Here is a 13,027-nt window from a genome sequence, read left to right on the forward strand (position 1 = left end):
AGAAGAATAATAAAAAACGAATATCAATACTGGGAATGCTTATTAAAGCATTCCCACTAATAAACATTAAAATGAACTGTCTAATTCAGGGGTCCTCAAACTTTTTAAACAGGGGGCCGGTTCACTGTCACCGTTAGAGGGCCGATCTATAAAAAAATCTATGAACAATTTCCTATGCACACTGCACATATGTTATTTTGAGCCCGCCCTCACTGTCATTTCAGACCATCATTGCAAGACCCCCCTCACCACCATTTCAAATTCAAGCCATCATTTCAAGCCCCCCCCCCCCACCATTGCAAGCCCCTCACGATCATTGCAACCCTCCCCCTTCATCATTATAAGCCCCTCATTGCAAACCCCCCCTCACAATCCGTAATTGCAAACCGATCATGATCATTGCAAGCCCCCCCCCCCCACCTCACCATCATCATTACATCATCATTATTATCATCATCAGCCCCTCATTGCAACCCCCCCCCCCTCACCTTTGCAAGCCCCCCTCACCATCATCAGCCCCTCATTGCAACCCCCCTCACCATTGCAAGCCCCTCATTGCAAGCCCCCACACCTTCATAATTACATCATCAGCCCCTCATTGCAAGCCCCCCCCCCACCATCATCATCATCATTACATCATCATTTCATCATCATCAGCCCCCCCACCATCATCATTACATCATCATTACATCATCATTACATCATCATTTCATCATCATCATCATCAGCCCCCCCCACCACCATCACTACATCATCATTTCATCATCAGCCCCCCCCCACCATCATCATCATTATCATTACAGCATCATTTCATCATCATCAGCCCCCCTCATCATCAGCCCCCCCCCCTCCTCACCATCGTAAGCCCTTCACAGCCTTTCTCCTTACTGTGCCAAATTGCTGTCACGGTCCCGCTGTGTCACGAAGCTCAGTGTTGGTAACAGTTCTGACGCGCTGTGATAAATGTCCCGCACTCCTCCTCCTAGACCAGCTCGTGTGATAGACAGAACACTGGCTCTATCACACGAGCTAGTCTAGGAGGAGGAGGGCGGGACATTTATCACAGCGCGCCCGAACTGTTAACACTGTCATCTCCGTGATACAGCGGGATCGCTGTGTCACAACCTGCCGTGTAACCGGCGTTGCCTGTCAGGGTCGGGTGGGCCGGTTAAAAGTCCTCCGCGGGCCGCATGTGGCCCGCGGGCCGTAGTTTGAGGACCCCTGGTCTAATTCAACATTAATGTGAAGACCTCTTATACACTGAGGAGTTTTTCAGGCGGTTTAGCGCTAAAAATAGCGCCTAAATAGCGCCTGAAAAACTCCTGCCCTGCAGTCTCAGTGTGAAAGCCCGAGTGCTTTCACACTGAGGCGATGCGCTGGCAGGAAGGGGGAGGGAGCTAAGGCAAAATGTACAAGTGGGAAAAATAACATGTGCTATGAATACAGGGCTTTTGGGTGTTGCATCAAAATAAAAAAAAACACTGATGCAGACAATCAACAGGTCCGCATTATATCAGACACAACTTCACAATGGGGAAGAAAATGTAAGGTATTCAAGGCTATACCTGGCTTACAGGCTAAAGAAACTTTTCTATATTGATATCATAACTTTTATTTTCAGGCATGCAACAGTAAAAGTACGGTAATACGAAATTCAAACTAAACTTTGCAATACTAACCTTTCTGATCGATCCTTCATTTCGACTTTTGCATAAAGGACATCCACCATTGCTGGGTCATCATTCATATATTCAATTCCAGACATTTTCACTTGCATTGGTTTGCCAGCTGCAATTTTACTAAAATATAAGAGAATATAAAACTTATAGAACCTGAATTAGCAACACCTATTCGTAGTTTATTGATTATAAACATTCTTTAAATAAAAACATGGTGAATTGACCCCTATAACGTTTAGCTTATGCGATAACGTGGTCATGTGACTCATTTGCATAAATGATTGCATGCGGTAAATTAAGTCCAATTCATAAAAAACTAAAAAAAAACAAATGATTATACGATTCTTGCCGTAAAAAAAAAATAATAAAAAAAAAGTGCCGGTAAAAATTGTTTAAAAAGCTCTTAAAGGGTTGTAAAGGTTAGTTTTTTATTTTCTTAATAGGTTCCTTTAAGCTAGTGCATTGTTGGCTCACTTACCTTTTCCTTCGATTTCCCTTCTAAATGTTTTTTTTTATTTGTCTGAATTTCTGTGAACGTTCATAGCGTCTCCCCGCAGGGATGTAGTCCCAAGGGAGGGGCGAGCACACTGACTAACCCCCAGTCAGAACGGCTCGCATGATGGGGGCAAGCTTACAGAGGAGGAACAGGAAGTGAGAAATTCAGGCAAAGAAGAAAAAACATTTAGAAGGGAAATCGAAGGAAAAGGTAAGTGAACCAACAATGCACTAGCTTAAAGGAACCTATTTAGAAAATAAAAAATGAACATTTACAACCCCTTTAAGTCCAATTCACAAACGGACCAGAGAGTAAAAAAACATGCAATATTTACCACCAGGGTTTTGCTGGCGGTATCGCATGCAGTATTTGTCAAAAAACAGCATGGGGGTCAGGGTTCATCGCTGACCGCTGAATGTAAAAAGAAAATGCTGACAATTAAAAATTATGAAAAAAACACAGTGGGGACCCCTCCAATACATACAAGGCCCTTCATGTGTGGTATGGATTTTAAGGGGAACCCCACACCGTTTTTTTATTGTGCCCCCCAAAATCCATACCAGACATTTATCCCAGGTCAAGAAAGAGGGGGGGTGAGTGAGTGCCCCCGCCAACCATACTAGGCCACATGCTTTCTGCCCCAAAGCACTTACCCCCCTATGTTGAGGGCATGTGCCCTGTTATGGTTCAGGGGGGGTGCTTGCTCGTTCCCCGCCCTTTCCTGACCGGTCTATGGATTTTTGGAGGGACCCCACGTTGTTTTTGTTCCATCATTTTTAATTGTCTGCAATTTTTTTTCAATCAGCCGACAGCCGATAAATCATTCCTTGTTAAGGATGTGGTGACCGGCTTCCCGGCCTGCTCTTAAAGCAACCAGCTCAATGCCATAAATTACTGCATTAAATAATGCGGTAATTACCGCTAAACCGAACAAATACCGCATTCGGTATTTAACGTAAAATTCTTAGTGAATTGAACTTTCACAACCGATTTACCGCATGCATTATTTTACTGCATTTTATTGCCGTTATTTAAATCTTAGTGAATTTACCCCATAGTACCTAGGACAAATTCAAATTCATTTGAAATGAGCTGATTTAATAAAAGTAAGTAAAAGATGATGCCTTCATTTAGATCAGGATAAGAAGATTCAATAAAACTAATTAAGAGATGATGCCTTCATTTGGATTAAAACATTAATTTTATGTTATTGAAGTCTGTATCAAATAGGAAGTCAATTATTTAGCATTTCAAGTTACGTATATATTCACAAACTACTAAATTAAACTGACTGGAGACAACTCAGATGCCTCTGCAGACTAGTTTGATGTTTTAAATGCATCCACGTTTGTGTAGTTAAAATGATTTTTTTTTCCTTTTCAAAAGATTTGTATTGGGTTCTCCTATACATAAATAACATGGTACAAGGTTAGGGACAATAAAGGGCAATTTCCTGCTGTACATACACAACACACATAAATGAATAAGTTCAAGCTGCATCCCCGGTAAGGACTATAAGGTGAATGAGGAGAAAAGCAAATGCGTCACAAAGCTAACCTTAATGAACTGTACTAAAGTATATATTGGCATTAACAAGACTAGGTACAAGCAGACAAAAGGAGGACTAGTGAAAATAGTAGAAGTATAGGAGAGGGGAGGGATAGGAGCAAGGGCATGCAAGGATATGGGAAGCAGGGAGGAAATCAAATGTTGTTCTTTCAAATGTGTAATTAGGAATATGACAGTTTGCTAATCTATCCACATACTGTTTGACATTAATAGGGGCCTCACTACAACTAAATGACCCCACGTTTCAAATCTGGTAGCCCTCTGTTAGACATGGGATTTCCAAAGTCAAGAAAACATCAATGTAGTAAACAAAATCAAGTATATTCATTGATTAATTTCCTCTTAACATTAATACGACTCTTTTATTTTCTCAGCATAACCTCTTAAATGCAGAAGCACTAGCTGGCATAAATACACAAGACCATAGAAATGTCTCCTCCTCGTTAGTAATTGTAACTAGTTATTCAAACACATAACTACTGTGGCAGAGATGGTCAGTCCTATACACGAATAATTCACCCATAGCCCACATTAGAGGTGATTGACTATATGTAGTAGTTCAGTCTCAAGGGTAAACACAGCATTGAAACACAAAATCAAAGCCTAACTTCAAGAAAGACATTGGGGCAGATCCACGAAGAAGTTACGACGGCGTATCTATTGATACGCCACGTAACTTCTATTTTGCTCCAGGCGTATCTTTGTTTTGTATCCACAAAACAAGATACGCCTGAAGCTGGGCTAGATCCGACTGGCGTACGTCCAAGTACGCCGTCGGATCTAAGATGCATGTTTACGCTGGCCACTAGGTGGAGCTTCCGTCGAATTCCGCGTTGAGTATGCAAATTAGATAGATACGCAAATCCACAAACGTACGTCTGGCCGGCGCATTTTTTACGTCGTTTCCGTAAGGCTTTTTTCGGCGTAAAGTTACCCCTGCTATATGAGGCGTACTCAATGTTAGGTATGGACGTTGTTCCCGCGTCGAATTTTGAAAATTTTACGTAGTTTGCGTAAGTCGTTCGCGAATAGGGCTTTGCGTAGAATGACGTTCACGTCGTAAGCATTGGCTTGTTGCGGGTTAATTTCGAGCATGCGCACTGGGATACCCCCACGGACGGCGCATGCGCCGTTCAGAAAAAACGTCATTTACGTTGGGTCAAGGAAAATTAACATAAAACACGCCCACATCTTTAACATTTGAATTCCGCACCCATACGCCGGCAGATTTACGCTACGCCGCCGTAACTTTAGAGGCAAGTGCTTTGTGAATACAGCACTTGCCTCTCAAAGTTGCGGCGGCGTAGCGTTAATACGATACGCTACGCCGGAATAAAGTTACGATCCGCTACGTGGATCTGCCCCATTGACTTCTTTGTTTATTGTTACACAAATGACTTTCAATATGAGGACAGATGCAATCTTGGCTGAGGATATCCATTTCTTTATTAATGGCAGCCCAACAAACCTTTAGTCCTTATGTTCTGCTGTCCATTCAGCCAGACCTCATTCTATTAGCCTGTCTCTATCACTTACTACAGAAGGAAATAAATGATCTGTGGCTTCCTCCCAATCTCCCTTGTCAAGTTATGGGATGACAAGTCTCCAGAAACTGTGCACTTTATCTACAAGGGAGGCAAGACCTTCTAATATCTGTGCACAGAAAGATGCCAAACACATCAATGGCGAGGGAGGTTTCCATGTGTCCCACATTGTTCAAAAATAAACAAAATCTTTCTAAATGAATGTCTTTAGCACTTACCGTATATACTCGAGTATAAGCAGAGTTTTTCAGCACATTTTTTTGTGCTGAAAATGCCCCCCTCGGCTTATACTCGAGTCACCTTTTTGCGCCTGATCTCCTGGACTTTGGGGACCCGGTACTGGCCGGCAGTAGGTCCCCTGGACCCCAAACTTGGCCCCACTCTTTCTCTACAAGTGTGCAAAGTTTGTTGTCTAGGGGACCTACGGTCGGGGAGCACCGATTTTTCAAAGCCAGGCACCCCTTCCATAGACTCCCATGTTAAACGGCAGTCTAGTCATGGACACAGTGAGGCATGGGTATAGTGAGGCATGGGCACAGTGAGGCATGCACATGGACACAGTGAGGCAAAGTGAGGCACAGTGAGGCATGCAGATGGACACCCTAGGCTTATACTTGAGTCAATAATTTTTCCCATTTGTTTGTGGTAAAATTGGGTGCCTCGGCTTATAAACAAGTATATACGGTAATCTCCTATTATGTACATCACCAAGTTAAAATTGAAAATAATCATAAATTCAAAAACATTATTTTTTCTATATAAAGCAATATAAGTGAACCAAGTGTTTTCCACTGGCCTGATCTTATCTAGGGTAAGCAATCTGTTTCTGATTTGAACAGGTGTAAGCATACATTTGGTCAAACAAATGCACAGTTTTATAGAAACATATACAATATAGGGAAGCGCCTCAAAAAATTATATTTCTAATTTTCAAATATAAATTATACTCTGCGCTATAGACACCCAATGTCCTAATGCATCTGCTGGAAAATTAAAACACCCCACATTGTCCTAGCAGAATCGTGGTCACTGGAGAAAAATACATCTAAGAGGCCTTTTTTTTATTCATTCACGTTATTGACGTCACTTATTTATTGATATTTTGTTCACGTTTGCAGTAGTGTTATTTGATATTAATTTTCACATTATTGTATCATATGTGCACTGTATTGGTCGTGAAAGTGTTTATTAATGAGGGTGAGAGTAATGCCAGAACACATTTATATATCTATTTCCAATAAAGTTGGGGTAAAATACTCAGAGGGAAGCCACCAACCTGCATGTTGGCAGCTATACTAAAATAACTTTGTAAATGGAAAACGGAACATCACGAATCTGGTGGACAGATTACTGAAAAAAGTCAGAGAAAGTTGAAGTGTCCTAAAAAATGATTTTAGGTACTTTGGAGCTAAATTGAGGAAAAGGACCTCCAGGGTAGTATTCTCAGAAATACTACCGGTACCTTGAGTCACAACAGAAAGGCAGAGGAAGATTAGGGAAGTAAACAAGTGGCTGAGGAGCTGGTGTAGAAAGGAGGAGTTTGGGTTCCTGGAGAACTGGGCCGACTTTGGTTACCAGCTCCATAGAAGGGATGGACTGCACCTAAATGAGAAGGGTGCTGATCTGCTGGTAGTGAAGATGGCCGAAAAGTTAGAGGGGCTTTTAAACTAGGCGACGGGGGGTTGGGTCCAGAGGTAGAGATAGTCAGCGCAAAACATATTTCAGAAGGTATTATTGGGGGCATTAGTGGTAGGTTGATTAAAGCACCTAAAGCCAAGGTAAGTATAGTAACAAGTCCTATTTGCAACCTCAGAACAACCGATAAGGAGATAGTATGCGACCGGTCTAAACTACATGGCTTGTTCACCAACGCCAGGAGTCTGTTGACCAAGATGGGAGAACTAGAGCTACTGTTGTAAGAGGAGGATTTAGATTTTGTAGGAATTTCATACACTTGGTTCAACAGCTCTCATGATTGGCTGTTCCTAAATATCTTGCAGGAAAATTTCATGGGTCAGATGGTAAACACACCAACTAGAAACAAAATGTTACTAGACCTACTGATTGCCAACAATACAGAGCCAACTTTCCTAAACTATGATCCTTGCTAGAAGATACTAATTGGGATAAAATCTTATGCCGCGTACACACGATAATTTTTCGGGTTGTAAAAAATGACGTTTTTTTTTTAAGTCATCAAAAAACTATCGTGTGTGGGCTTCAGAGCATTTTTCGGGTTCTGAAAAACGGGCAAAAATTTTTTGAACATGCTCTATTTTTTTACGACACTTTTAACGTTGTCGTTTTTCAGGTTGTAAAAAAATGGTCGTGTGTGGGCTTTAACGACGTAAAAAATCCGAGCATGCTCAGAAGCAAGTTATGAGACGGGAGCGATCGTTCTGGTAAAACTACCGTTCGTAATGGAGTAAGCATTCATCACGTTGTAACAGACAGAAAAGCGCAAATCGTCTTTTACTAACATGAAATCAGCTAAAGCAGCCCAAAGGGTGGCGTCATCCGAATTGAACGTCCCCTTTATAGTGCCGTCGTACGTGTTGTACGTCTCGCGCATTGCTAGAGCATTTTTTTTTTCACGATCGTGTGTAGGCAAGACCGTTTTAATGATCAAGTTGAAAAAAACTTCATTTTTTCTAGAGCCTGAAAAACTTTGTTTTTACAACCCGAAAAATGATCTTATGTACCCGGCATTAGAAACAAAGAACACGGAGGAAAAATAGGTATGCTTTAAGAGCATATTGAATAAGGGCATTAGCCAAGTGCATTTTAAAGGGAAATAAATTTAAAAGAGCTAATAAAAGTCCTGGGTGGCCTAACTCCAACGTAAAATGCATATAAAAGCAAAGGAGAAGGGCTTCAAAAAATACAAGGCTGAAGGATCATCATCAGCATTCCAACTTCACACAGAATGTAACAAGAAATGTAAGGGTGCAATTCGGGCAGCTAAGATAGAACACGAAAGGCACATAGTGGAGGAGTAAAAAAAAAAAAAATCAAAAGAAACTCTTAAAGTACATTAACCACTTGACCACCAGGCACGTAAACCCACTTAATAACCAGACCAATTTTCAGCTTTCGGTGCTCTCACAATTTGAATGACAATTACTCAGTCATACAACATTGTACCCAAATGAAATTTTCGTCCTTTTTTTCACACAAATAGAGCTTTCTTTTGGTGGTATTTAATCACCGTTGTTTTTTTTTTTTTTTGCACTATAAGAGAAAAAAGACTGAAAATTCTGTAAAAAAAAATGCATTTTTCTTTGTTTCTGTTATAAAATTTAGCAAATTATTTTGCATAATGTGAAAGATGAAGTTACGCCGAGTAAATAGATACCCAACATGTCACCCTTCAAAATTGCACACGCTCGTGGAATGGCGCCAAACTTCGCTACTTAAAAATCCCCATAGGCGACGTTGCAGGGTATTGTGGGATATTGCAGAGTATTGTGGGGTATTGCAGAGTAGTGTGGGGTATTGCAGAGTATTGCACAGGGTATTGTGTATTGCACAGTATGGGCAGGCATAGCTGAGCATGTAGGGATGGAAGGCTGGATCTGTGACTGCATTTGTCACAGATCCAGCCCACAGCACTCGTGCTGCATCCGCTCTCTCCCCTCTCCTCTCACACTGTACCGTTCGGTACAGAGAGGGGAGGGAGGAACCGGCGTCATCACATGACGCCGGTTTGTTTACAAGTGATCGCTCAGTCATTGGACGGAGCGATCATGTGGTAAACCGCCGCCATCAGCGGCGATTTACCGTGATCAGTGATGCGACGGGTCCTCCAGACCCGGCGGTCACGGACATTCCCGTGTGCGCGCCCCATGGGGCGCGCGGGAGCGTGATTCTGGGAGGACGTCCATGGACGTCCTCCCAGAGTTAAGAAACCGCCTTGTAGATGTCTTTCGTCTATAGGGCGGTGATTAAGTGGTTAATAGTAGGAAAGGGAGGTCAGATCATATTGGTCCCATAAAGAATGATAAAGGGAATCTGATTACGAAGGATAGAGAGATGGTATCGAATTTATTCTTCTCCTCAGTCTTCACAAGGGAATCGGGGGCTTCAGTAACCAAAGCTGCAATGTTTATCCTCATGACACATCACAGGAAGCACCCTTATGGTTAACAGAGGACAGAATTAGAAATAGACTTGAAAAACTTAACATTAATAAGTCACTGGGACCAGATGGCTTGCACCCGAGGGTCCTTAAAGGGTCACTAAAGGAAAACATTTTTTAGCTGAAATTACTGTTTACAGGGTATAGAGACATAATAGTTAACTGATTCCTTTTAAAAACGATTAAAAATAGATACAAATCAATCATAGAATGTACCTCCTAGTTTCAGTTTCGTTTTTGCATGTTATTTGATGCCTCTGTGCTGGACAGACCTATAGAGCAGTATTGGTTTGGAAAACGAAACTAGAATCTCCCAGTACTGTGGTGATCAGGAAACAGACAACCAGGAAGTGTCCAGAACAGAGCAGAATTACAGCAACATCAGAGCAAAAACGAACAATGAGGACATGAAACCAGGACTGCAGTAAGGTAAAGGAAGCTATTTAGCTAAAAAAAAAAAAAAATGTTGTGACCCTTTAAGGATCTCAGTCAAGTAACTGCCAGACCATTGTTCCTAATTTTTACGAACAGTCACTGCAACACCAATATTTAAAAAAGGGCCAAGATACTGGGAATTACAGACCAGTTAGCCTAACATCAAAATGTATGCAAGCTCTTGGAGGGGGTGATAAGGTACTCTATACACAAGATTTTAGTAATGACAACTGTATCGATATCAGTAATCAGCATGGATTCATGAGGAATCGTTCTTGCAAAAAACAATCTATTAACCTTCTATGAGGAGATAAGCTGCCATCTAGATAAAGGAAGGCCCATAGACATTGTGGTGTATCTGGATTTTGCGAAAGCATTTGATACAGTTCCCCATAAACGTTTACTGTACAAAGTAAGGTCTGTTGGCATGGACCATAGGGTGAGTATGTGGATTGAAAACCAAGTACATGGGAAAGTTCAGAGGGTGGTGATAAATGGGGAGTACTTGGAATGGTCTGGGGTGGAAAGTGGGGTCCCCCAGGGTTCTGTCCTGGGACCAATCCTATTTATATTATTCATAAACGACCTGGAGGATGGGATAAACAGCTTAATCTCTGTATTTGCGGACTATACTAAGCTAAGCAGGGCAATAAACTCTCTGCAGGATGTGGAAACCTTGCAAGCAGATCTGAACAAATTAATGGGGTGGGCAACTACATGGCAAATGAGGTTTAATGAAGAAAAATGTAAAATAATGCATTTGGTGTCAAAAATATGAATATAATCTACTCACTGGGGGGAGAACCTCTGGGGGAATCTAGGATGGAAAATGAAATGTGGGGTCCTAGATGACAGGCTCAGCAATGGCATACAATGCCAAACTGCTGCAAGCAAAGCAAACAGAATATTGGCATGCATTAAAAAGGAGATGAACTCCAGAGATAAAACGATAATTCTCCCAATTTACAAGATGCTGGTCTGGCCGCATCTGGAGTATGCCGTTCAGTTCTGGGCACCAGTCCTCAGGAAGGATGTGCTGGAACTGGAGGGAGTCCATAGAAGGGCAACAAAACAAATTAAGGCACTGGAGGACATTAGTTATGAGGAAACATTACAAGCATTGAACTGATTCTCTCTCACACTTGAGAGGGGATATGATTTCAATGTACAAACACCATCCTGGTGAACCCACAATAGGGATAAAACTTTTCTGTGAAAGCAAATTTAATAAGACACGTGGCCATTCACTAAAATTAGAAGAAAAGCAATTTAACCATAAACTGCTTAGATGGTTCTTTACTATAAGAGCGGTAAGGATGTTGAATTCTCTTCCACAGGCAGTGGTTTCAGCAGAGAGCATCGATAATTAAAAAAAAACTATTAGATAAGCACCTGAATGACCACAACATACAGGGATATACAATGTAATAGACATAAAATCACACACATAGGTTGGACTTGATAGACTTGTGTCTTTTTTCAACCTTGCCTACTATATAACTATATCTGTAACCATGTAACACTGTTTTAGAAGTAGGGTACGCTGGATAGATCTATTAATACAAGGAATAAAAGGTAGTTGAATAAGGAAAGAAAGAATACTATCTACCACCCTGAAATGATCCAGGGTGAGAAAAATTTTAAACGCTCAGGTCACGGAATACACCAGCACTGCCGTAAACTCAACTGAAACCTCTGTGGCCGATGCTTTGTACAGCATGTCAAAATAGCATGCCCCGCTATAAAATATATCTCCAAAGTTTCTGACGTGAAAGTAGAATCTAGCAGAAATGAATTGTGAGCCTATGACGTCCAGAGAAAATAAAATGGATTTCCTCCTGTTACTTTGGTGGCAAAAATATGCTAAATCTCTCAATAGAGTCCAGAATAACTTCTAGAGCATTGCTAGGTTTTGTCAGGGACAACAGACTGTTGCTTTGTTGTTTTACTCTACTTAGATTCCTATACTCTATGAAAGGGTTATTTCTAACAGTAGAGGCAAATAACTCACAAGCTAAAGGTAAATAGCAGGAGCAACAAAGGATAGCCCTGACCTGAGGCCCACTGTAAGAATAAGGTAATTAATTGATTATATACATTTGTTTATCTATATTATACACTGCCGTTTGGATGTAACAACGTGCAACGTATCTTCTACTTGTTTTAAAAGCAGAATAGGGATGAACTCCAAATACCTTTGTTTCTTCCTCCAATATTGTTGCTATAAATGTACTTTTAGAAAATGGTGTTCTCATTATTCAGAATAATAAACAGGCAACGTGATGAAAATGAACATGGCAGTGTGGCTTTTAAGATGCTTTGTTACCTGTGCGTCTTGTTGTATTGGGTTCAATAATGTACAATTTTAAGATAAAATAAAAATGATCAACTTTTATAATACTGTATGTACTTTATGACTTTTTCAGTATCTTAAAAGTCCCTTAGATTCGGTTCACACTAGGGCGACACGACTTCCAGTGCGACTTTCAGAGGCTACTCCGACACGACTTGAACATGAACCACAGGGCGATCTGGGGCGATTTACAACACAACTTGAAGTCGTCTCCAGGACAGGAGACTTTCCAGTGGCCAATAAAACAACAATCAGCTCTGGGAGAGGGAGGGGGAGGGAGGGGTTTGCCTGAGAAATGTATGTTATCTTCCTGGAAAGTCGCTTCAGTTAAGACAGTGATCCGACTTTTAAAGCGACATCCATTGAAATCAATGGGTACAAATCGCCTACAAGTCGGATTGAAGTAGTACAGGAACCTTTTCTGAAGTCGGATCGCCTTGAGTCGTGTGTATTAACACCGCTCCCATTCACTTCCATTGTTTTTCTCTACAGCACGACTTGGGACAACTTGAGGCGACATGAAGTCGGATCGCAAGTCGCCCCAGTGTGAACCGGCTAGTCTTTCTCTTTCAATTTTGTTTGAAAATATACAGCCAACGTGGCTTCAATAAACAAAGGTGGACACAGTTCATAAAATTGCCATGACAGCATTTTTTCAAAGAAGTTGTGTACTGGAGTTAATTTGGTCATATATATGACTCAAAGAGACTTTAAAAAGTGTAATGTCCAATTATATGAAAACTTACAGTAATATTCTATTACCATAGAAAGTCTAAAATCCATAAGCAGAGAGAGCTTGTACTCGTTAGAGAC

At 41.2% G+C, this 13,027-nt stretch overlaps 1 protein-coding gene across 1 annotated transcript in view; it reads right to left on the minus strand.

Moving 5' to 3' along the window:
* Positions 1–1,639: 1,639 nt before the first annotated feature.
* Positions 1,640–13,027, minus strand: part of LOC120910425 (activating signal cointegrator 1 complex subunit 1-like) — a gene marked incomplete at its 5' end in the record, with an annotated part of 51,484 nt that continues 40,096 nt past the window's right edge. The window contains one exon of the mRNA XM_040322185.1: positions 1,640–1,799. Coding sequence (XP_040178119.1) covers positions 1,655–1,799 — 145 coding nt within the window. The remainder of the gene's footprint in view (positions 1,800–13,027) is intronic.

This window comes from Rana temporaria, chromosome 8 (assembly GCF_905171775.1).
Source record: "Rana temporaria chromosome 8, aRanTem1.1, whole genome shotgun sequence".
In the NCBI taxonomy this organism is placed as follows: domain Eukaryota; kingdom Metazoa; phylum Chordata; class Amphibia; order Anura; family Ranidae; genus Rana; species Rana temporaria.